Genomic DNA, 25,075 nt, shown 5'->3' on the forward strand with positions numbered 1-25,075 from the left:
GAATGTTTGAACGAAATGCAAATGTCAGTCAATTTTTGTTATAGCTTTGCCATTAAAAAAAAAAGTATAATGTTGTGGGGTTTTTTCCCCTGTTTTATTTGTCTAATTTTGTTTCTTATTTAGAACCTTATGGACCATCGGCTGTTTTTCTTTAAATTTTATGGACATCTCTCAGCTTTAAACTGCATAACCCCCTTTGGCTGTTGTTCTTTTACATATTTTAAAACTCCATCAGGTCCTCTTGTCCTTGTGCCTGTTGTCTGTTTGTTTATATAGGAAAAATCTAAACAAAATATAAAAATAAATAAACAACAGTATCATGTTTGCTTTTACACAATTAAATTATAGAAATTGTTTGTAAATTTATTATAGAGACCCCATGAAAAATAAATGCTCATATAAATAAAAAAAATAAAATTGAAAATTAAGATTTATTTTTATTCAGATAAATGTGGGTACATTTACTATAGATACACCTTTAAAAAAATCAGAAATTGCTCTGATTTCAGTACAGATACATTATATAACAGCACATTTCCTGTTTTTTGTTAATCTAGAGTAAAAAATAAACAACAGAATGTCTTATTTGTGACTATCATACCTTAAAATAATAGAAAAGTCCTTTTTTAAAAATTACAGATTTGCCATTTAATGACAGGATGATTTGCTTTTTTTTTTTTTTTTTTTTTTTAAACTTCTTGCTGATATACTTTTAAATGACAGAAAATGTTGTTTTTAAGTTATGGTCGCCATTAAAATGGTAGAAATCACCAGGAAGTGCCCTGGCTGCCTTTTTCCTTTTTACCCCCTCTCTGTTTTTGTGCTGGTATTCAGCTGTAAGTATTATTTATATATTTCTAAGATGTATTTTGAAGATTTTTAGAAAAAATATCAGTAAATATTGAGTCAATGTGCTCTACAAATGATCTTGAGTGAATATGATCATTGTTTAATATATTTAATGGTCTATTAGATCTCTATTCTGTCTGATATTTTTTAATAAATTCAAACAGTGATATTGTGAACGTGGGTGCTGCTGCTGATGAATCTCGACAACAAGCTCGTAAAATGACGCTGATTTAGTGACGATGATGCGTTCAGGTCTTTGTCTCCCTCCCTCTCTCCCTCCCTCTGCCTCCCTCTGCCTCCTCCCCCTCCGAACAAATGACCACCGTCGGATCACCGTGACTCCATCAGAGTCAGTCCGCGGATCAGCGAGTGCGAAGCGGGCGGTCGAAGCCAGCGGCTCGGATCAGGACACCCGAGGAGGAGGCGCAGCGGTTCGGGATTAAAAAAACCAGCGATGAGCACCGACAGCATCGAGCAGAACTAAAACCCGATCTGTCACAGCACAAAACCGCGTCGAGGATGAACGGAACCGCAGCCGGATCGGCGTCTTGCCGCTTCGCCCACTATTTTGTTGTGTGTGGAGTGGACACGGAGACGGGCCTGGAGCCGGACGATGGAGCAGGTAGAAAACAAACAAACCCACACGACACAGAACCACAACCGATGGGTGACATTTTTTTTTTTTTTATTATTATTTTTCTTTCCTTTATCCACATTTCGCAGCTCACTCAGGCCTGTTTGTGTCGGAGCCGTTTAAATGTGTTTTTCTGCTCTCTGACAGCGCTGTTGACAACATTATCCATCAACACAATGGCCTTTTTTTAACCAAAAAAACCTACAAGTAGTCATCTAATAATGATTTTAGCACCATCTTCACACATCTCTGAGCACCTAGTGGTGATGAAACATGTATTTCTGTGTGTTAGAGTGACACACAACTAAAAACACACACTTCAACAGAATCATCATCATGAATTTGAAGCATTTTGATTAAATTTAAACCAAAAAAAGACTGATTTTCCATCACAGTCTTGTCCTTTTGTGTGACCTCTGCTTGGGAGACAAAAAAACAACCCACACACACACATCACACTACATTCCTCCTCATTGTGTTTTATTTTCAAGACAGTGAGAATGTGAGAATATTTCTTTCTGCAAGTCATCCACCGCTGCACCTGGATCACAGCAGAGAAAGTGATCGAGTAGAAAAAAAAACAGCCTCCTGCTCTGCTCGTTGCAGCTGGAACACAGCTGGAACATCAGGGTTAACGCGTCCTATGTATGTACCAGCTCCCAGATTACACTGTTGTGTGGGGTCACAAAGCAGCGATTAATCCACGTGATGCCACTCGAACAGAGATGTCACCCAGAAAAGATTGCTTCTTCCTACTACGAGGAAGGTGAAAGTGTGGGTGGATGTGAGGGGTTGCCACGATAATGACAGCAGTGGTGATGCTGCTGCCTTTTGTCAGGTGTTTACAATGTTTTTATTGTGTTTTTTGTGTGTGTGTGGTGGACGTGGCGCTCTTAGTTTGAGGATATCAGGTGGCGTTGTTGCTTTCTTGAGCTGACACCGAGCTGAGGACAGATTCACCCAGGAGCCCTGAGTGACGTCAGCCAGCATTCAGTGTATCTGTGCTGCAGTTGTTTTTTTTTTTGGAAACAGAACAGGTGTGTTGAAAACCTCCAACATCACTTCCAGATCGTCACACCCTGCATTCTCCACGTCTTCTTTGTAGCAGCTCACGTGGCTCCAGGAAAAACTGCACATTGAGGCCCGGTCTGTGGCTCTGCTGCTGGTTTTTCCAGACCCCTAACTAACCAGTTGGTTAGACTTTGATCGCCGCCTCCCTGCAGCGGGTGACAACACCAGCGGCTGGTGTATCTGAGCTCCACCAATCTGCTTATGTAACAGCAGGTCATCTCAGACCCACTGCAGCAGGAGGGCTCTGCTCTCTGTTCGAGGGATTTCTCACTCCTCACATAATCCATAGGTTGTCATCAAGCAGAATGCAGTTTCCTTCACTGCCCGCCCTATATGTGTTTTCAGTACAGCGTGTAATTAGCGGATGCCCACCGAGAGACAATCTGCTCTTGTTGGCTTCTCAATAGACGCCACTGTGTTTTCTGCAGCCTAATCAAATTTCACATGACGTTGCCTGTTGGAATGCTGGACGGCCGAGGCTTCGGGCCCGATGACAGTCACAGGGGGCTGACATCAGTGGAGGCTGAGAACTCCCTGACCCCACAGAGCTGCTTTATAACCTTGAGCTGGCCACATCCTCCACTTGTCTTGTTAGTAGGCGGCCCGCTTCCACGCAGAAAACCCAACCTGAGTTTGATATATTTTTAGTCACTTTCATCCCGAGCTTGGCACCGCGTCTCCAGGCTGAGATAAAGAAATAAAATAAAGTCTTTTCTTCTGATTCACCTTCAAGCGGACGGACAAACCTGCGCTTCAGTAATGGAGTGATTTAAAGTGTTTGGGCCGTGAAGGAATAACTCCTCATCAGTCAGTGCCAGCGGACATTTGCTGTCATTTTAATCTCTCTGCGCTTTTTATCTACTCGTGTAATGATGTGATGGATGGGACAGTGAGGCTGATTTCAGATGGTGAATATGACAGATGTCCACCTTTATGGGTGTTCAGTCGTCGCTGATGGAGTGTGGCTGTTTTAGGGACTGAGGACCACTGAGGGCCATAAATCTCTCAGATGAATATGGAACACCAAAAAACACCGACAAGACTGATGTCAAAGTGACCAGCGTTCAGGACTTTTATGTACTGAGGATTAGTCCTGAAACATTTAGCTGATTAATCAGTCGATAGACAGAAAATTGTTATCAGCTGCTTTGATAATTGAATAATGAAAGTCATTGGATTGGTCTTAGTTGTGAGAATCAGCTGATCTTCTTTCTCTTATGTGGTTGAAAACTAAAAATATTTTTGTTTTACGACAAAAAACAGCAACTTGAAGACAACATTTAGTGACGCGTGTTAGTATTTTCTGACTTTTAATTGATCAAATGACTAAATAATGTAGAAATAATAATTATCTGGAGCCCTACCAATGATATGAAGCATTCAGCACATATTTTACCACGTTGTAGTTCTAGTGTCTGAGTTTTATCCATTCACCATGAAATAACTTTACCGTTATTTACCATTATTCCATTAAATTATAGAAAATGTACTTAAATTTATTATAGATATCCCATTAAAACACAGAAAAGGTTCTGTTTTTAATACAAACGCCCCATTAAAATATAGAAAATCTCCAATAGTCACCAGTAAAACCAATTTAACGGTTAACCAGTTAGTCTAGAAAATGATCAGCTGCTGCTTTGATAAATCAACTAATAGTATTTTTCTACAAATCAAACACTAGTTAGTTCCATCTCCTTTGTAAGGATTTGTGGATTTTCTGTCTCTTATATGACAGAAAACTGAATCTATTTTGTTTTTTAGATGAGCAACTTGAAGAAATAACCAATGATGTGTGTCACTATTTTCTAACATTTTGTTGTTTTTTTTACCATTGGCATCCCATTAAATTATAGAAAGTGTACTTAAATTTACTATAGATGATGAAAATTTTCAGTTTTTGCTATGAATACCCCATTAACACATAGAAAATTTGTTGTTTGGATACTGTTGAGTCACCATTAGCACTAATTTAATCAATCCGTCAATAGAAAGTATTTGGCAGCTGCTTTGATAATCAGGTAGTAGTTTATTTTTTAAAAAAGCACCATGAGCAACATGAGTTAGCTCCATCTCTTTGTGAGGATTCACTGATTTTCTTTCTCTTGTTTGATAGAACTGTTTTGGTTTTTAAAAAAGAAAAGCAACTTTGAGACATCCTCTAGCAGCATGTGTCACTATTTTCTGACTTTTTTGGGGACCAAACTAGTTGTTAATATGAAAATAATAATTATCCGGAGCCCTACTGATGATGTGCAGCATTCAGCACATCTTTCACCACATTCTAGTGTCTGTGTTTATAGATTTACCTTTAAATAACAGGAAAATGTTCTGTTTTTTACCCATTAAATTATAGAAAATGTAATTAAATTAACTATAGGTAATAAAAATATTCTGTTTTAACTGTAAACACACCATTAAAACATTTCTAGTTTTATTGCCACAGAGTCACCATTAAATCCAGTTCGTGGTTAACCAATTGATTAGTTCCATCTTGTTTGTAAGGTTGAGCTCATTTTCCTTCTTTTATATGACAGATGAATGACTATATTTTAGTTTGTGGGAACTTCAGCACATTACCTCGTGACATGTGTCATTATTTCCTGACACCGTACTGACTGAGTGACTAATTAAGATGGAAATGATAATTACTGCAGCCCTCGTGATGATGTGAAGCATTCAGCCCATGTTTCACACTCGCTGCCAAGTGTGTGTGTGTGTTGTAAAGGGAGGAAACATGCTAATTGCAGCCTGAACTGAAACCAGCACTTAAGCTTTTATCCAGACACTAAAACAAACCTCCCTCCTGCTTCTGCATCACAGCGGCAGACAGACCCGGCGTTCACACGTGCAAACTCGCTGTTGTGGGCTCGTGTCAGGAGGAGAGCGGATTTAATCAGGTCAGCTGACGAAACCGAGGCTGACGTAACCGATGACAAGCACAAAAGCCTCGTCTTGATGGTTATCTATCTTCGACAGCGGAAGTGGGCGCCATGGCAACTCGGCGTCCTTCTCCGTTCCGCCTCCCAGCGCCAGCTCCCAATTTGTATCCTTAGTAAAGAACATTGACTCCCCCTCTGGTTGTGTGATCCCTCAGCCTCTGTCTCCCACCTACCAGTCTGACTCAGTTTAACTGGAAGCGGTGCTCCGTTTCTCGCTCTGGCTGCCGGCGTAATTTCCTGTGTCGGGGTCTCTGTGCGTCATCTCGTAGGCAGGTGAGGTGGATGTTCCTGAATGCTGAATGAGAGCTGGCAGCTGACGGACGACTGTTGGGCCATTCGCAGCCGATTTTTGTTCCTGTGACGCGGTGATGTCAGTGAATGCCTCATGGTGGATTAGTGAAACAGAGAGGGGAGCTCTGTTCGAGGGCATCCCCCTCAGAAAGTGGATAAATAATGAAAGTACCTCATTCACTACTGTCAGTCGATTACACACTCTGAATCATGCACGCTGTTTATTTCTCAGCTCCTCTTCTTCCACTCGCACAGGCAACACTTTGTATGTAACCGGAGCTGGACGCTGACACAAGGTGCAGAGCGACGCTTGTGTGCATTGTGACTGCAGGACTTTATCAGGGATACAACAGCAGAGTTTCACTGCAAAATTCAGTCCTTTCAAAAAAGCAGCATATTCTCATCCTCCCTATAAAGACGTTCCTGCTGCAGCGTGTCAGGGATGAGGGGTGCTGTACTGCGTTTCCACTCTATCTTTATGGTAATGAGTTGAGTTACATAAGCTCCTGGAAGGGTTTTTCCCTCTTTGCAGCTGAACGGTTGCTGCTGTCGACAGCAGATGAACTTTTTTTCTGCGTCAGACAAGGTTGTCCTGTCCGAACGGTTTCATAAATCAAAGCGGCTGTCGTGTTGTGACGTCCTCACTTCCGTCCTTCCTGCCTCATTATGAATTCCGATTCAGCACTAATCAAGGTCAAATATCGCTCCGCGTCAACATAACTTTGTCTGTCCGTCTTTTCAGGTGAGGGCTTCGAGCAGAGCCCCATCCGACGTTCCTTCAAGTCAAAGGTTCTGGTGCACTACCCTGAAAACACAGACAGGAACCCCTTCAACAAAGATGCTGTCAACATGGTGAGACGTTGGATCGCTTTGATGCTCTGCTTCAGGCTTCAAGTGGCTGTTTTGTAGGAAAATGTTTTTTGTTGCTTCTCCAACCAGTGAAAGTGAACATTAAAAGTACAAACCATGTATTTGCTTGTTCTCTGGCTCTCTTTTTATAGTCTGTTTTTTTGCCAAACTATGCACAGCGTGTTTATTGTTCTCTGCTGAAAAAGCAGGTCAGCATGATAAGAGCCCCAGAGAATTTTTTAACAGGCAGATGGAATTGAATTAATGTTAATGTCTCGCCTTTTTTTGGTTTTCTTACCTATTAAAATGTGTTGTTAACAGCATCCCAGGAGACACTACTGTATTTTATTATTAGATTATTTGGCAACTGCTCGTGAAATTACACCTTTTCTAAAGAACTTTTTGGGGTTCTTTTTTAAGGCTTTTTCAAAATCTGACAGTCACGTTGCTTCTTCAGCATTTCAATTTATGTGTGTTATCCATTTTTCCCCAAATACCTGTCAGCAATGTTTCTTTAAACTCTTTTGCTGGGCACAAGCTTCATTTTTGTCAGGTGTAAGTTCTTTCTATCTCTAAGTGAATTACAGGATTTTCTATAATAGATGTTTTGCGTTTATGTCCCACAAAGGTTTCAGTTTAGTGCAAATGCAGAACAGTTTAGAAACTCCATCAGTTATTGATTTGCCACTTTATTCTAAAACCTCTTCTCCCTTTCCTTCCCTTCAGCTCTGCATGCCAAGAGGCCTGTCCTTCCGCACCCAAGCGGACGGACTCGACCCCCAGTTTCACTCATTCACGATCGCTTTCGACGACGGTACGCGCTCCTACGGCTTTGTTCACACCTTCTACGAGGAGGTGACCAGTCCTCAGATTATCACTGCCATGCAGACGCTCTATCAGATGCACCACGTGGAGCACCACTCGTCTTCGTCGGCCTCCTCTCCCTCCTCCTCATCCTCCTCCTCCTCCGCCTCCTCGCCTTCCACCTCCAGTATGGACTCGCTTGCGAGCAGCTTGGATGAGTCAGACGCCGAGTCTCTGGCCGGGGTTTCCGGCTGCCTCGGCTGCGCGGGCTCCTTCGATCCGGCACGTGACACCCTGTATGTGTCCAAAGCGCTCTGCCTGGTCACGCCGCTCCCTTTCCTGCAGGCTTCACGACAGTTTCTGGCTCAGCTGCACCAGGCGGTGACGTCGCAGACGGCCCCACCCCTCCCTCTGGAGAGCTACATCCATAACATCCTGTACGAGGTGCCCTTGCCTCCGCCCGGAAGGTCGCTGAGGTTCCACGGGGTGCAGGGGCCCATCGTGTGCCAGAGGCCCGGGCCGGGTGAGCTTCCGCTGGGGGAGTATCTTCTTGGAGAGGCGTTCTCCCTGCTGGGTGTGGACAATATGGTTAAACTGCTTACCTGTGCGCTTCTGGAGACACAAGTCCTGCTCTACTCCCAAGGTAAGCACAGAATTCAGGAACTAGTGCTCAGAGAAACACATGATAGAATAACTGATGGCTGAATTCCATTTAGCTGCTTTAGTTTCAGGGTCCTGACAGTGTGCATGCTGCCTCACTTTCACATCATCAATGACTTACTGGGACACACGGATGGACCAGAGCCATTGTTTATGTTGTGAATAACGCCAATGCTTTTTCTATTATGACAAATCACAAAGCCTGCTGTGAAAAAGGTCAGTTGATGAGGCATTACTCCAACACGATTCTAATCATATTCAGAGTGAACTTATTACAAGGATGTTTCTTCATTGAATTATTTGTTGTAACTCTTGAAAACACACATGCTGTATTTGAATAGCATATTGAGTAGCACCGTCCACTCTGAGGCTAGGAATTGCACCAATATCAAAACAGCTGCACACGAACGACACAACACAAAAAATATATTTTTGTGTTGAATTAATGATAACAGACAGTTGCCCAAGACGTGACATAAAATTAAAAAGAGTGGTGACAACATCAAATAGCAAACTGACAATTTATTTCTCACAGCTTACATTAAAATAGCCGCACATGTAAACAGCTCAACAGATCATTGATTAAACCCCTAAAAATCTTGTTAAATCTCTTTCTTCTTCCTTAAAAAAATCTCTGCTTGTCAGTGTTTACTGTAATGCAGCAAATCAGAGAATCAAATTCTTTTTATGTAAAAACCTAAAACTGATTCTAATGCCTTTTCTTTTCCATAAGAATAATCTCCTCCTTTCTTAAAATGGTTTAAATGTAGTTCTTCACTGTTGCTTCCTCTAGAATGTGCAGATCTCTGATGTCCACGGCTCTCGCTTTAGCCGTCGTCCACCTCTCGCTGCAGCTCGGGCACACCAGCTCACCTACAAGTCTGCTCAAACACTATAAAACTACTCAGTGCTTTATGATGACAAGTTATAGTATTAGATTATAGAATAATTCAGCTGTGTATGAAGAGTTCATGTGCAAAAACAGATAACTCAGAAAACTTGTTTTTTTGTTGTTTGCTTGAGATAAAATCAATCAAACTGAAGTCGAGTGGATTTGACTGTAGAAATGAAGATGGATGGGAGAAATGGAAATTCTCAGCCATGACATCGACTGTTTACTTTGCTCATCGTGTGTCTTCTAGGATCTTAAAAACACTATTTGCAAATGTTAAAATAAAATCCTTGATTTTCACTGGAGCAAGTCCTTAAATTGCAGAGGGAAACTCCTCCGTCATTAGCTGTGCTGCGCTCTCTAGCATGTAAACAGGAATATTAATTAAATCATCTTTAAGGTTCTGCTCTGATTCCTTGGAAATGACGTCTCACTTCGGTTCTTGGAGGTGATTACTGCACGCTGCTTTCTCTCTTCAGACTACCAGCGTTTGATGACGGTGGCAGAGGGCATCACCACCCTGCTGTTCCCATTCCAGTGGCAGCACATCTACCTGCCCATCGTTTCTACGCCGCTACATCACCTTCTGGACGCTCCCGTGCCGTTCCTGATGGGCATCCAGCGCCGAGACGGAGCCCAGCGATCCTCCCTCCACCTGCCACACGAGGTACGGCACTCAACAAGGAGCTGATCTGCAAATGCTTGTGTAGATTCCTGCACGCCAGTCAGACATGCTGGGTGCAAATATTTCTCATAAACAATCATACTGAAGAGTCTAAAATGTTTTTTTTAGACTGAAACACTCACGAGAATCCACTCTGCGCTGCATGCAATTCACCCTCTGGCTCTGGCCAGTCGAATTGGGACGATGCATTTCCTCAGAGCTGTCCCCCCCTTTCAAATCCAATCCCGCATCCGAGATGACTTTATGCTGCATGATTATCTCACTGAAGCCTCTTTGAAGTCGCTCTGCCCCAGAAAAGAGGCAGCAGTAAGACAGCTCGGGGGGGGATGAAAGAGGAAAAAAACGCAGAGCTTGACAGATCCAGAATAATGAAGCTGGCTGAATAATTAATGAGAATTAGAGATCGCCACTTATTCCTTGAGCTGTGCAATTTGAAAGAAGTGGGAAATATTTTAATTGTGCTTGTATGATTGTTTGGAATCCATTCTCCTTAATATAGACATGAAATAAAGCCGGCAGCATGTACGGCTTTCTGTCTGCTGAAGCGCAGAAGAATCAGGAATTGGAGCATAAGTTAATAGCAGTGAAATATTTTTGTGTCATCTCTGAATCTGAAGCGTAAACTCTCGAGGTATTATTGCATCTACTACTCTGGCTCCTCGTTTTCGTATCTGGATTTTAAAAAATGATGAAAAAAGACAAGTTAAGACGTGAAGATATCAGTTTGGAGGATGAGTCGCCTGCAACTGTCCGCTCCACAGAACATCTTCCAACTTCCCCGGAGGCTGTAAACCGACTGCCTGAGGTCACCGCTGAAGGTCGTGCGGCTGCTGACTGCTGCGCTTCGCTGCTGCTTACAGAGGCAGTTTTTTTAAAATCAGCGCCTATCTTTCTCTCAGAGTCCAGTACTTCATTGCTCAGCAGCTTTCTGAGTACACTTTGCACAGGTTTCTAAAGCCTCATATCGCAGGTTTTCCACAATGTTGCAGTGATAACAGTAATCATTAGATAATCCTTTGCATGCTAATGTCCTGCGAGCGTTTATCGCGGTGGAATGCCAAGAATCTATTAAAGAAATGTGAATCTCCATCTCTGCGCTTAATTGGACGCTAAATCTCAGCCACTTTGCCTACATGAGATATCGGAGTCAGTGCATTGTGACCGGTTAAACCTGTTATGCTTATCTGACAGAGGAGCCGATTGAAAAGTTTAACTCTCTCGTTTGTGCTCCTTCGAAGGCCAACCTGTGTTTCGTGGACATCGACAACCACTGTGTGGAAGCCCCCGAGGACCTTCCGTTGTTTCCAGATCAGACCGAGCTAATCCAGGAGCTGAGTGAGGTGCTGTTGCATTTCGGGCTGCCACCGCAGGGGGGAGTGATCACTAAACCCACCACCACCACCACTACCACCACCACCTCCTCCTCCTCCTCTTCCTCCCCTCGCCTGAGCAGCCTGGTTCTAGAGGATCTGATGGAGGACAGAAGGAACGGGAACCTCGGAGGCGAGGAGCTGGCCGTGCTCGAGAGGCTGCAGGCTCTGGCGAGGAGGTGTGGAGGAGGGAAGATGTCAGATGGAGGGAAGACGCTGGGACACGTGTTTGAGGAGGAGGAGGAAGAGCTGAAGGCTGCGAAGCTAAATATTCAGCTGAGGGAGGTGTTTGCTGTACGTTTTGCCGCCATGTTTGGCAGATACGACGAGTTTGTCATCCACAGCGCTCTCGATTTGGACTCTTGGCTGAGCAACCGAGAGGGGACGTTCAGCTTCGATAAGGTACTTCAGCAGACTGAGCTAACAGTGATCTATTCAAGTCCAAGAGTCCCACATAAGTTACATGATTAATATACGTTTATTGTTCCAGGGTTCCTTCCTCTCAGTACAGCCAGCAACCCACTTGCACTTCTTGTCCCGGTTCCTGGAGACGTCCATGTTTTCTTCTTTTGTGGATGGGAAAGTTATCGCTCGCTGGGCAGACAGGGAGCCGCTGCAGCAGCTGTTTGACAACCGTCTGGAGCGAGAACGTCTGTATGATACAGGCGAAGAAGACTCCCGCAGCTGCCCGTACAGGAAATGCACCACATTGTTTGAATCAGGTACTGTGACGGTGCCCGTTGTTATGTTGCTGCAAGATAAGACACACAATAAATTCTGTACTGCTGCTACACGAAATACAAACACACTAATCTACCTCAGATGTTAATGTTTGACCCTCAAATCCCAAAATGCACGTCTTTTAAAAATTTGCTTAAACTACATTATTTAAACTTTATGATGGTCCCTGAACTACTCATATGTGACGTCCTGTTCCATCATAAAACCAAATTTACCTTAAAATTAGGTTATGCTTTATCAAAATGAGTCACTTTATTCTTCATGTCTCATTGACAAATTTGCCAAAAATGGGCCATTTGCTGTAACCAGATTCTGTAATGTACAAAAAATTCTTGGCTCCTCGGCACAACCGAGAAGCCATTTGTGACTGAGCTGTGATAAACATTCCTGTGACAAAAAATCAGCAATGGTTTGGCTGAACTGGACTGAACTGCAGGCTGTGCTTACACAGAAAGGATTGGAGACAAGTAGGGAAAGAAATTGAAAATGTTAATAGTAAAATATGCATTGCGTGTAGAACCACCATTTTTTCCAATGTTGGTAATACTTGTTGTACTTGTTAATTTCAGGTGTTTTCAATTGTTGTAAGTCATCTGAATGGTTTATGGCATTAGAACTTTGTCATCCTGCACATTAGACAGTTCTGAAATCTGCACAGAGACGTTCATGCTGAGAAAAAAAGTGACAGGAGCCAAAAAAACATCCAGAAACTACTTGGGGGTTTAAAGGGTTAATATAAACTGGCTTCATTTCCATAGATTGTTCATGTAAATCTGACAGTGGAGTTTATGTGCCGATAACTGATCAGTTCCTGTAACCTTGGCTCTTCTGGAGGCCGGCGCTGATGACTGAATGGATCTTGTAGTCATTATAATTCTCACATGCGGTCGTTTAAAGAAGCTGGTGTGAAGGACTCCTTCTGACAAGAGCGATGCTGTTGTTCTGTTGAGACTCTTTCACCCGTTCCTGTTTAGCACTTGAATAATTTGTAGCCGGAAAATAAAATGAAACCCGAGCTGAATGATGCGACTGAACCGAGCGCCAGACTTTGCAGAGAGAATCTGTGAATCAGCCACCATCTGCCCGTCTGCTCGCGTTCATATGTTGATTATGTTGCTTGGCCTTTTCTGCCACCACCATTTTCTTCATCTTTTGTAATCATCGCTGAGGAAAAACATGCTGGAAAAGACTCCAAGATATGTAACTATGGAAATTGTAAAGGATGGAAGCATTTCTTGAATAGAAATTAAAACCAAACAACTGGATTAATAATTAAAAATAATAGAACAATAATAATTAAGACTTCATTAATAATTGAAAAACCAAAGAGATGGGATAGAATCTGATATGAGGGGAAAGTGGGTAGCGTTAGAGAGGGGTGAACTAAAGGATATGGTGGGGGGATGAGGATTATATAAGCAGAGGACAGCGCTTTGTGTCCTGTGAAAACTGCTTTAAACCTTCTGCTCTGAAGTCGTGCCAGCCTCGCTGCAGCAAACTGCACCGCTCGCATCTCAGCGTGTCGGCGGCTAAGTTCACATTTAGACTCTGGCTCATAGTCGCTGCTTCTGTCACACCATCAGCCACATTATGTCTTCAGTTCATGTGATTCTCCTCGCAGCTAAACAAACGTGAAAGCAGCTGCTGACTTAAAGAAGTGACATTAACTCGCATGCAAGTCGTAGATACATGTGCTCAAACCAGCCTCTCTTCGTTTGTCTCCACAGCTCATGCCGTTGAGCGCAGGCTGCTGAAGACCGACCACACGGCCATACACCCCCACCTGCTGGACATGAGGATCGGTCAGGGTCGGCACCATCCCGGCTATTTCCCCAAACTGCAGGCTGATGTACTGGCACAGGCACAAAACACCAACAAGTGAGATTTGTTTTCCGCTGTTCGTCAACTCCCAACTACAGTTACTTCTACTTGAGGTCCTTTTGTGATCACACCATTATACAGTATCTGCAAACTTCAAGAGGAAAATTGCAAACAAATTGGTGATGTTGTGATTCTGTTGTTTATGTAAGTAATGTTGCCGCACCAGGTTTAAAATCAGTGGAAATGAGCATATTTGGAAGCAGATGATGCTGCATGAGAATATATTCCTAGATTTTATTACCTACAAAAATACACAAGTATGGGATTTGAATACAGTTGCACACATTTCAAATTGTGAGTCCTTGTTCTGCTGTCATCTGGGTGAACAGATGGTCCAGTCGCGTGACGACATCATCACGCAGGTCCGAACCCAAGAGATCGACGGTCACCGATCACTCAGGAGTGGACAACGAGCTGAGACAGGTACCTCCACGTCCTCCTAAACGCACACTGACAAACACGCAGCCTTCAGGAAGGCTTCTGTCGGTTTCATTTGCTTTTGTTTTTATTCACCAGAAACACGCATATACGAGGAAGACCCTCCGCCAGTCCAAGCTGCTTGACCCGTCGCCTCAAGCCGTCACTCACACTCACCGGGAGTTTGTGGACGGGCTGCTGAGCGAGTGTCGTCTGAAGGTGGGGAGCTCGCTTCGCTCACGGGTTGCTGTGAAATCTGCGTTCATTGGCGATGACACGAGATTTTCTCTGGCTTTTTAGACCAAGCGGATGTTGATGGAAAGGATGGGGAAGGAGAGCGTGGAACTGGGTCAGGGAGAGGCCAACATCACGGGCCTGCAGGAAAACACACTCATCCACGGTCTGTGTGATCTGCTGGAGAGAACCTGGGGCCACGGTCTGCAGATGAAACAGGTCAGACATGTGATTTAACATGACTAATCAGCTCAGATGGCCTGCAAACACTCCATGTCTCCATGCAAAGAGATGACCTACAAAACCGTCTGGGGCTGTGTGTTCTCGTGTAAACAGTTTAGATCGCGCACGTGAGATGACTGTATGAAAAATGCTGGATATTGATAAATGTGTTTATTCTAAACAGGGGAAGTCTGCTCTTTGGTCCCATCTGCTTCACTACCAGGCCGCCCAGGGGAAGACTGAGGCACCAGCTGAGTCTCCAGGTCAGAGAAAAAAACTGCTTTGTTTTTCTCGTGTAAATCGCCGAGTTAAGAGTCGACTGATCGTGTTGAACTCTCTCCCTCTTTAGGATCTAACGGTTCGGATCAGAGAACGCCCGAAGATGGCACTTCACCCCTGAGAGGATCGTTAGTGCAGGACATGAGGTGATGAGAGTAAACCTACTTTGATGTCGGAAAGAGTGATGGAGTTTCGTATCGTGTGTTTATGGAGTGAGGGCTGCATATCTTGCTCGCAGGCTTTGATTCTTGAAGATGATCTTAGAGGATATAAGCATGTAAAGGACTGTTGTAATGAAAAAGCTGAGCATCTCCTTCTGCTTACGCCAACCTGTCTGCCGTTCTTCCAGGTTTATCCAGACCATGAGTGAGGGTCTGTCTGAGGTGGGTCAAGCCCGAGCCTGGATCCATCTGGCTCTGGAGAAGAAGATGCTCTCACAACACCTCAAAGAGCTGCTTACAAACCAGGAGCTGCTCAGGTCAGAATGCACTGATCACTATGCTGCTGACAATCAACACGATCCATTTTATTATTAGTGTGTCTGACGGACTCTTTGTTGTCGTGCTCCCCTGACAGGCAGCTGTATAAACCTCTTGCATTCCTGCTCTGTGAGGAAGAAAGGGAGCAGTTTTTGTTCCACCTGCTCTCTCTCAACACTGTGGACTACCTCTGTTTTACACGCGTCTTCACCTCCATCTGTAAGTCCTGTAAACTTTAACGGCAAAATGGCGGAATTTACTGGCAGTTTTGTAGCTTTCCAAGGACACTGAAAGTTTGCTTTGGGTTCTGTTTTTACGACGCCCGTCCCCACCCAGCTGGCATTATTAACAGGGATTACATTCAGTGTCGTTTGGGTTCAGACTCTGACCTCAGATAAAGTTGCTCCAATGCTGTGAAAATGTACTCAGAGTGTTGTGACAGGAGTAAGAAAATGTAACAGTCTGAAGGCCAAAACCTACTGGCGGGTTTGAAAGACATAAAATCACCAAAATTACACCATTTATCAGAGCCAGAAACTGTTAAAGCAAAAATAATCATTAGATTTTAACTTCACGATGCTCCTTGAGCTGCTGATCTGTGATGTGCTGTTCCTGTAGGAAACTTTAAATCTTAATTCATCTCTAACAAGATTCTGTTTAAAAAAAAAAATAAAAAAATAAACTAAAAATTAAAAAAAAACCTTTTGGTTGAAACACGTAGAACTGCAGGTCGTGTTTACAGGAAGCCCAAAGGAGACAATTACAGAAATAAAACAAAGATTTTGAATCTCTATAGTATGTAGATTCCCAACATTTTTCCAGCAACACCTGTGGGCTCTTTGAAAGATGCTGTACGTGTTACAGACCAGACTTTTTCATTTTTTGTTACATAAATGAATTCAATTGTATTTCTTCTTTTTTTAAATGATCTATGGCATTATACTTTTCTTATTCTGCACAAAAGACATTTCTGACTTCTCTCTACTTCTAGTCATGGTTGTGCTGTTCCCACAGAGGTGAAGGACTTTATATTTCAATAAAAACTGAGCTCACAGTTTAAAAAAAAAAACCCAGTCAGAAACTGCTTGCGATCCAAAGGGTTCAAGAGGGAAGAAAAGAGCTTGAATGCATAATAAACCCGTTGTCTCCTGTGTGCCCTCAGGTATTCCATATCGTGTCGTCATAATACCCATGAAGAAGCTGAGCATCGCGATGGCAACAGTTAATCCCTGGGTGTGTGTGTCAGGAGAACTGGGTGATTCAGGAGTTAGACAGATCCCAAAGAATACACAAGAAATCTTTTTCCAGGTTTGTATTCACTCTTCTGCGGATACATGAACATCAAACCTGAGGCAGACGCACGTAGAGTTACTCTTACTTGTGCTTTTTTTCCATGTCAGTGCAAGAACCTGGGCAGGCTGAGCACTCTGCAGCTCGGACAGGAGAACTCGGGCCTGCTGGCCAAGTGTCTGATTGACTGTGTGATGGTGTACAACGAGATCACCGGACACACCTACAAGTAAGATCCATCTTCTGACCGTTCTCTCGTCGGTAAATGTAACCTCACAGCACAGCAGAGGCATGTAGGAGAATGTGTTAAAGATACGGTGGCAGCTAAGTGAGCCTGACAATCAAATACTGGATGTCTAAACTTCCTAAACACTCTGATGAAATGGTCATAACATGAAGCAGATAATAAGTGACTGCATTGTCTAGAGCATGTGTCAGCTTCCTGTACGTTTATGGTAGATAACAAATCACTCAAAAGCCAAATCTACAGTTTTGTTTTAGTAAACAGGCTGCCTTTTGAATGATTAGTCATCATTTGTTTTTTAAATCTTGGACACGTACGCTCCTTCTGTCTTTTCAGGTTTCCGTGCGGCCGATGGCTGGGGAAAGGCGTGGGCGACGGCAGCTTGGAAAGAGTCCTCATTGGTCAGCTGGTGTCACCTGGTGCGGAGGAGGATGCTGGAAGGTGGACAGGGACGCCTCCGGAGCTGGCCTCTCCTTCTCAGAGTGTTCGGACGGTGCTGGGATCGCTTGGCAGCCGGAGCAGTACGTACTGACAAAGAGCACATTCTTCAGTACAATAGCTGACCTACTTGTTTGGGCAGCTCATTACAATAACAGATTCTGCTCCTGTATCACCTTTCTGTTGAGCCCCCTGTTCTGTCCCCCTCGTGTTCATCGTCAGCCGTCCTCATGTTTCTATCCGTGACTCTTCTTCATTCATCTTTTCAGGAATGCTGTCAGTGGAAGTGCAGGAGGACATGAGGGAGGCGGCGAATAACCTTGTGAAGCATTTCCACAAACCTGAACAAGAGGTGTGTGGCTGTAATAGCGAGCATGATTCGGCTCCTGCGTTCATTTATCTTGTCGGCTGACAAAGTGTTTAATGCGCAGAAGAGTATCTTTGCAGCGACTGTCAGCCTCCTGCGTGTGTTATTTTTTATCTCCAACATGGTTCATTACCCCGACCGCTCCAGCACGAGCCTCATTTCTTTCTCTTGTGCATCTCATCTCCACAACAACTTAAAAGCTCTGGAGAGACTCTTTTTTTTAGTTTTTTAGTGGGTTTTCAATTCATTTTAATAATATTTACAAGTGCACAGCCTTTAAAGTGCAAGCATATGCTCTGTTCTGTTTATTTCTTTAATAAATAAATAAAAGAGGCTTTTAAAACTGAAACAAACTGATCACTGCTGTGGAGGATTTGGAGAAACGGCAGCTCCTTCTGCCCCACACACGAAGGGATTTACTGATTGTAAGACGAGCCTCCGTTAACTCTGTTTGTGTCGTTTCAGAGGGGAAACCTGACGGTGTTGTTGTGCGGTGAAGGAGGGCTGGTGCTTTCGCTGGAGAAGTTCCTCCTCCATGGCTTCAAGTCCAACCGTCTCTTCCAGAGGAATGTGTTTGTTTGGGACTTTGTGGGTAAGTCCTGATAAAGTGACCTCTGTTTTCCCGACTCCATCTAGTGGCAGTCGGTGTGAATTTAGCTTCTCCAGTTACAGGCCACAAAGCGTGATTGATATGTTTTGCTATCAACCAGTGTTACACCATCCATCTCCGCTGTTTTCTCTTGTCTCGTCGCAGTATTAATAAGTTATAAACTACTAAGTGTCGCCGACTCTCTCCCACAGAGAAGGCTGTCGTTTCCATGGAGACGGCCGATCAGATGGGCGACCTGCACGGATCAACGCTGACCAGAGGTCCGCCCTGCGACTCACTGTGCCACTACGTCAACGCCATCAACGCCTCGCCCCGAAACATCGGAAAGGAGGGCAAATTCCAGCTGTTCGTCTGCCTGGGAATCAGGTGACCGCACATAACTTTTAAAATGACAGTTTAAAGAGATCCAGAGAGTAACCCAAAGTCAGACTTGGGAAAACTCTCCCAAAACACAAGAGAAAACAAGTTTGAACTAGGCTTGAAGAGGACATTTACAAAAAAATAAATCCCCCTCCTCATATTGCTGATGGTGCAAAAGAGCAGCCACAGATAAGAAAGTTATTGAATATGAAAGACATTTAACTCCAGAAATAATTGGACTGACACTAATGTTAGGAATTAAAAATACAGATATATAATCTATATTCAATGTAGAAATAGAGATATAATTTGAAAATATTCCTCTTACTAAAGTTATTATATTTTTCTCACACTGAACTATTTTGCATAAGAAATCAGCCACACATACACAAAAATATCATCCATATTTCTGATTAAGTCATAAAAACTTGACTTGCACCAACTGTTGGTAGAAAAAGAAACGTATAAACAATGGTGGCTACATGTTGTTTGTCGCAAAGTAATTTATAAAGTGATTAAAAACCACTTTTACAATTTTTGTTGGGATATTTTGACACCATCAGTACAAAAATGGTCAATCCGTGCAAAAAATACAGTCAAGAGTCAATAGAGGCAACAGTAAAGCTGTTTAAAACAATTTAAAAACCAATTTTTAAAAAATTAAATACCCCATGTGGACCGTGTATTTATGTGCAGCGCTATCGTGATAAAACAGCGGGTGGTCTGTAACTGCATTTGTTTAGCAGCTTTCAATAATGAAGTTTGAAGCACCAAGCAGACGAAGCACCAAATATATAGAAGAAAAATACAATAAGCATCATGCAAAGGATATAAAGATGGGCAAACCAACATGGAATATAGAAGAACAAAATAAAATAAATACAAACAAACCACTTAAGAGGAACAGCCTTTTGATAAAAGAAGGTTTTCAGTAATGTTTTGATAGAAGACGCTGACCTTGCCAGTCTGTCTTTTCTGTTTTTCATCATTTTTCTCGCCAACAAAGCCGGAACAATTGAGAAATTTACTTGGGCTCTGTCGTGCCTAATTAAAACACCAGCTCTCCTGTTTGTGGTTTGCCCTGACATTGAATGAACTCGACATCATCAAGGTTAATGAAACCCAAAAGCATTTCCGCTCTGTGAGGCCGAAAGTGAAAAACTACACGGTGCTTGTTTGCTTTCAATTCAATACCAAACTTCATCATATATTTATGACACCATTACTGCTGGTGCGTCTCTCTGCAGGGACCGGCTTCTCTCCCAGTGGCTCCCCCTGCTGGCCGAGTGTCCCCTGACCGCCCGGACGTACGAGGACGGCGCTCTGCTGAGGGACCGCGCCGCCGTCCACTCCCTGTCTCGCATCCTGCACACGCTAAACGAGTTCAGCGTCACCCTGGAGACGGCGCTGGTTAAAGGGGTCGACCTCTGACCCTGAGACCGGGCTCTGGTCTGTAACCCACGCTGCTGGGTTGTTCATCTTTCCATCCGGACGGGGGGAAAAAAACGGAGGTACTTTGAGACACTTGACTTTATCATTAAAACCAGCCAGCGGACCGGATGAAGTCACTGGCAACTCAAGCACCAAACATATTGCCTTGTTCACTGATGTAAATGTCTTATACACTGTATTTGCTTCAGGAAATAGTCCTCTGCTTGTTTACACTGTGAAATTCTGTTTCCTCGAAGAGAAAGAGAGTCATCGATAACACTCACATCCACCGTAGATATTTTCCCCGCTCACGTCATTTACTGTACCTGACCCTGGGGGGGGCAACTATAACTGCTCCTCCTACTGCTGTATTGCTTGCACTTGAATTTTAAACTAAGCACATGCATGGCCAGAATCTGTTTGTTTGTTTGTTCTCCGTCTTCTGGTGTTGTGATCTGAGATGTCAGGACTCAGGCCTTATTATTATTATTCTTATGATTATTGTCATTTTTCTTGACTTCATTTATTGAATATCTTAGTAAATATACTCAAGAAAAATAATGCTCCCTCTCTATAATGTTAAAACTGTTCTATTATTATGCTCTTGTTCTACTGTGTGATGTCTGGCCTGTTTCTCATTGTTTATTTCAGTTTGGGGTCACATGCGAGTTGTGCTCATGAAAAAAAAAAACAAAAAAAACTCCTCAGTTGGTGAAACACTGGATCCGAACTGGTGTCCTAGTTGTGTCAGTTCAAATAGTGTTTGTCATTTTGTCAGAAGGCTTTTATCCCCCTCCTCTCTCTCATTGTAAATATTTTTGCTTCGTCAGATCTTTGATAGACTCGATCCATCCCGTTTGAATCGTTTCCCCATCGGTTCTTACAGTGTAATGAATTTGTGGCATACTTTTTTTTCTGTATAAAGGCATCTTGTTTGTGTCCGTGTGCGACCGATAGACTCCACGTTTTCTCATGTGGATACGAGTCATGCTGTTTTGTTTCTAAAAAAAAATCAGACAGTGAATAGAGCACAGGTCGGTAAAAAAAACGCTAGGTATTATGTTGATGTCACGTTTGATTTAACAGCTGAAGAATTATGAAAATGCTGCCTCCTGCACTATCCTGCAAGCACTATGTAACCCACGATGACCAAGCCTCTATTACCGTTTAAATACAGATTAGAGAAAGCAATAATGAACTGTTATTTATGACGTGTGCTGTTGAAGAATAAAGTTAATATTGAAATAAGTCACTTGTCCTGCTGTTGTTTCTTTGTGCCATTTAGAAGCATTTGATGAATGCAAACTTGACCAACCGAAGCAGTGTTTTTGTTCTGCGCTCTCTGAAAAAGAACTGTTGGATCATTATGAGGATGGTGCAAATCATGTAATTCAACTAAATAATACTGAAGGTTTTGTAAAGAGGAGGAATGTAACTGAGTACATTTGCTCAAATACTGTACTGAAGCACAAATCGGCAATACTTTTATTTTACATAAGTCATTTCTATGTACTGCTTCTCTACATATCGGTGAGAAATATTCTACTTTTTACTTCACTACATTTATTACACCTTAAGCTACTAGTTATTTTACAAATTAAAATTCCTGTATATAAAAAAATATGAAGAGCTTATGAATAATTTGCAGTTATAAATTAAGCTACCTTACTTTTTACACAACTGAAATAATTCGTCGATAAATCAGTCAGCTATTTTGATATTTGCTTCGAGCACATGGAAAAGCATTTCTCACTATTTTCAAAATGTTTACAAACCAAACCACCAATGAAAGAAAAAAAAATCAGCAGATTAATTCATAAAGAAAATACTCATCAGTAGCATTAAGACACAAAATAATTCAAATTGAGCTCCATCTCAACCAACTGCAGCAATAAAATCCTGCTTTTAAGAATGATAATAACCTAATACTGTAATGAGGGCATTTTCTGCACTGAACACTGTTACTGCAGTAAAGTGTATTTTTACAGTATTAATACTCAAGTAAAGGATGTGAAAACTCCCTCCAATGCTCATGTGTAGCTTGTAATTTCTATTAAGATTCACGGAGCATGTTTTCAAAGACAAACTGAGGTGTCTCGACACAGATTACGGTTCTTTATAAGGCGTAGGGAGGACGGATTACAGTGACACTTTGATCACCAGTCTGTAATTTAAGGCTCCATGATAACCAGGCAGTAACTCAGGCTGTCGCCCTTTTAGTTTCCTTCAGATTTTGCATGTGAAATATACAACACAGCTACTCGCAGTCTATGCTCCCCTGTAAATACTAAATGATAGATGTGATGATAGAATGATGCAGTAGGATTGTTAGTCCTGGCCAACAAACACTGGGTTTATTCATCTGTCATTCCAATCAGGCCTCAGAGCCCTCCAAAATAATCTGATATCACCGATCAAAAACGCAAGCATGTTTTTTTTTCCTCTGTTTGTCCTTCAAGCGGCAGATTGACTTCATTCCACTTGGCACATTTTGTGTGAGCGTGCAGAAGAGAGCACGCTGGTTACAGAGCGTGTCACTGTTGATATCTGGTGGTAGCCAGTTAAGCAATTCACAAAGGGAAGGTTTGAAAGCTGTGGATATAAAAGGCTTTTTCAAAAAGAAAAGAGGATGAAGGCAACAAGGTGCAGGTGAGAGACGGTGGAGGAAGAGTTATGTCCTGATCTATTAGGCCAAACATGGACTGAGGTTTTGGTGTTTTTTTTGTTTTGCTTTTTTTTCAAGTCACTGTTATTTACTGTATATAGCAAATTTCCCCACTGCAGGTTTAATAAAGGCTGATTTTATTTTATTTTATTCAAATCAACAGGCGCCAAGCCAAGATTGCTGGTACCAATTTATCTAATAAATGTTAATATTCAAGTTAGAACCTTTCTAATTTTACCTCAGTCGTTTAAATATTCTGATAAAACTATAGCAAATTATATAAATTGTACAAACACACCCAACTCAAACATTAAGACATATTTTCTCTCTGATTATTATTAGTTATTTATTTTGGGGCTTTTAGGGTGAAGTTTTTCCTCTAGCACCTGCATCTTTTGGCACATCATTTATAAAAACTGATGTTTCCAAGGCCCACCTTTACATCATAAATAAGACTAATTCTAATTCAATAATAACTCTTCTGCACTTACTGAGACATCCACATGGAACATGGGCCGAGAGCAGAAGACAAGTGGGGCGATCCTCCTCTGCAGAGAACACAGCGTCTCCCACTTTATATTCATTTCACTCTGAAATAACTTGAAAATGGTGCAATTAAGAGGTTAACATCCACAGACTGCTGGGCTGGGCTCAGCCCCCTCTGGGATGATGGCGTGCTGCTGCTGCTGCTGCTGCTGCTGCTGCTGCTGCTACAAGCGCCTGTTCGGCCTAAACTGACCACTGGATGGAGACCAAGTTGAACCCACCTTTTATTTACCACTAATCTGCTCTGTTGTCACGCAATTCAAATCAACAAAGCCCGTGTCCGTGCTAGACGCCGAGCCTCCTAAAAACCGTAGGCCTCCAGACAGGCCATCTGGCGCTCTGTAGTAAAACGACAGGCCCCGCCCCCTTGCTTACATTCTCCAATGTGCCATAGCAACCGGGGCCGAGCCCCCTGTTCCCGCGCAATGTTCCCATCCTTATAAGGCCAGTAGCATGCAGACGCACGGCCACGTCAGACGTCGTTTATGTAAATAGTTTGATTGAAGAAAAAGAAAAACGCCTTCTGCTCTACTCTGAAATGGAGGTGTGGATACGACGCATGCGCACTGGCTCCACAACTATCCAGTCCCGTCCACAGGCGCAGACATCAACAAGAGAAGCGGGTTACTGATGCGGGTTGATTTTCATAATAGTCACATCGTAACGACGCGCTGCGGGGACTTATCACTTTATATCAGCTTCACGCAACTTGCAACCAAGGTAAGGAAGTGCGTGTTGGCGGCGCCGCGCGTCCGAGGCGGTTTGGAGAGTGTTTGGCTGCTCTGTCGGATGTGTAATTCAAAACAAGCTCCGAGTTGTCTCAGAACAATCGCTGTGTTTTAGGCCCTGCTGCAGGACGGGCTGCTCCATGTGCGGCTCGCCTTCTTTTTTAAAACAGTTCAAGTAGCCGCGGAAAGTGGGGGGAGGAAGGCTGAGGTGCGTTTAAATGGTGTCAGGAGGCGCTTCGCATGCAGACGCGAGGAGCGGCTGGACGGCTGTTGTTGTTGTTGGTGGCTCGGTGGCTTGTTTCTGGCTGGAGGGGGAGGAAAAGCAGCCGCCGATTGAACTCAAGTGTTGCGCGTAAAACACAGCTTAGGTGTGCAACAACGCGGCTGCAGCGGCGTGTGCAGCCCGCAGTGTGCTCCACATTTTGCTAAATAAGCCAAGTTGGATGTCTCACGCCCACCCCGAGCAGGGATGCGTCTCAACACGCGGGCTGCTGCTGCTGTCAACAAAAACAGCCGCCGCGCACACACAAAACTACCCGTGAACGCCTCACGAGGCTCAAACCGGCTAAAAAATTAAGAACTTAAAAAGCGGTTCGGTTGTAGAAAGTGTGCACTTTTTGGTCGCTTTGAACTTCGCGCACATGTAGTTGGATGTTGCAGTGACACGGCTCTGGAATAACAAAGAGTAAAGATCAAATTACACCGTCGGCTTGTCGTCGCTGCTGCGCTCCGGATATTATTATTATTTTTTTGCTTTGGAAATACGTTAAGCTCGGTTTTTGTGAAGTTGTGGAGGAGGAAGAGGAGGAGGAGGAGGAGGAGGAGGGGGAAAGTCGGGCATCGTCGTGCAGAGGACGGTCATCATAAAATGGGTGCGCATGAAGCAGGTCGTGTGGCATGCCATGCTTCCTCGCTGGAAGTGGGCGGTGAATTTGGCGACTTGCACTTTTCTCTCGATAAAAACAAGTGCATTTCTCCGTGTCTTCTTCTATTCTAGCAAGCTGGAGCGTTATTAACGAGAGTCCCGCAGCTTTCTTTGGGATTTTTACAGTTTAACTTTAATATTCCAGCTTTTTTTTTTTTTTTTTTTTTTGCG

The 25,075-nt window shown here is 43.2% G+C and overlaps 1 protein-coding gene across 1 annotated transcript; it reads left to right on the plus strand.

Moving 5' to 3' along the window:
* The first annotated feature begins 1,164 nt into the window (after positions 1-1,164).
* Positions 1,165-21,288, plus strand: LOC103371551 (DENN domain-containing protein 5B-like). Its single transcript, XM_008300914.1, has 21 exons — positions 1,165-1,471; positions 6,530-6,639; positions 7,363-8,083; positions 9,472-9,659; positions 10,916-11,449; positions 11,538-11,769; positions 13,516-13,666; positions 13,999-14,092; positions 14,186-14,305; positions 14,387-14,539; positions 14,727-14,805; positions 14,892-14,967; positions 15,171-15,299; positions 15,398-15,519; positions 16,463-16,608; positions 16,701-16,819; positions 17,171-17,355; positions 17,542-17,624; positions 18,105-18,231; positions 18,441-18,615; positions 19,857-21,288. The coding sequence occupies exons 1-21, from the start codon at positions 1,369-1,371 to the stop codon at positions 20,038-20,040; spliced, it is 3,831 nt and encodes a 1,276-aa protein (XP_008299136.1). The 5' UTR covers positions 1,165-1,368; the 3' UTR covers positions 20,041-21,288.
* Positions 21,289-25,075: the final 3,787 nt, after the last annotated feature.

This window comes from Stegastes partitus, unplaced genomic scaffold (genome assembly GCF_000690725.1).
Source record: "Stegastes partitus isolate 25-593 unplaced genomic scaffold, Stegastes_partitus-1.0.2 Scaffold1605, whole genome shotgun sequence".
NCBI classification, from domain to species: Eukaryota; Metazoa; Chordata; class Actinopteri; family Pomacentridae; genus Stegastes; species Stegastes partitus.

Excerpts from the sequence above, each read along its gene's own strand:
- LOC103371551 (XM_008300914.1), top strand. The coding sequence starts at position 1,369 with ATGAACGGAACCGCAGCCGGATCGGCGTCTTGCCGCTTCGCCCACTAT. Across the intron at positions 9,660-10,915 it reads CCCTCCACCTGCCACACGAG|GCCAACCTGTGTTTCGTGGA; the intron begins GTACGGCACTCA and ends GCTCCTTCGAAG. Across the intron at positions 14,968-15,170 it reads TCGTTAGTGCAGGACATGAG|GTTTATCCAGACCATGAGTG; the intron begins GTGATGAGAGTA and ends CCGTTCTTCCAG.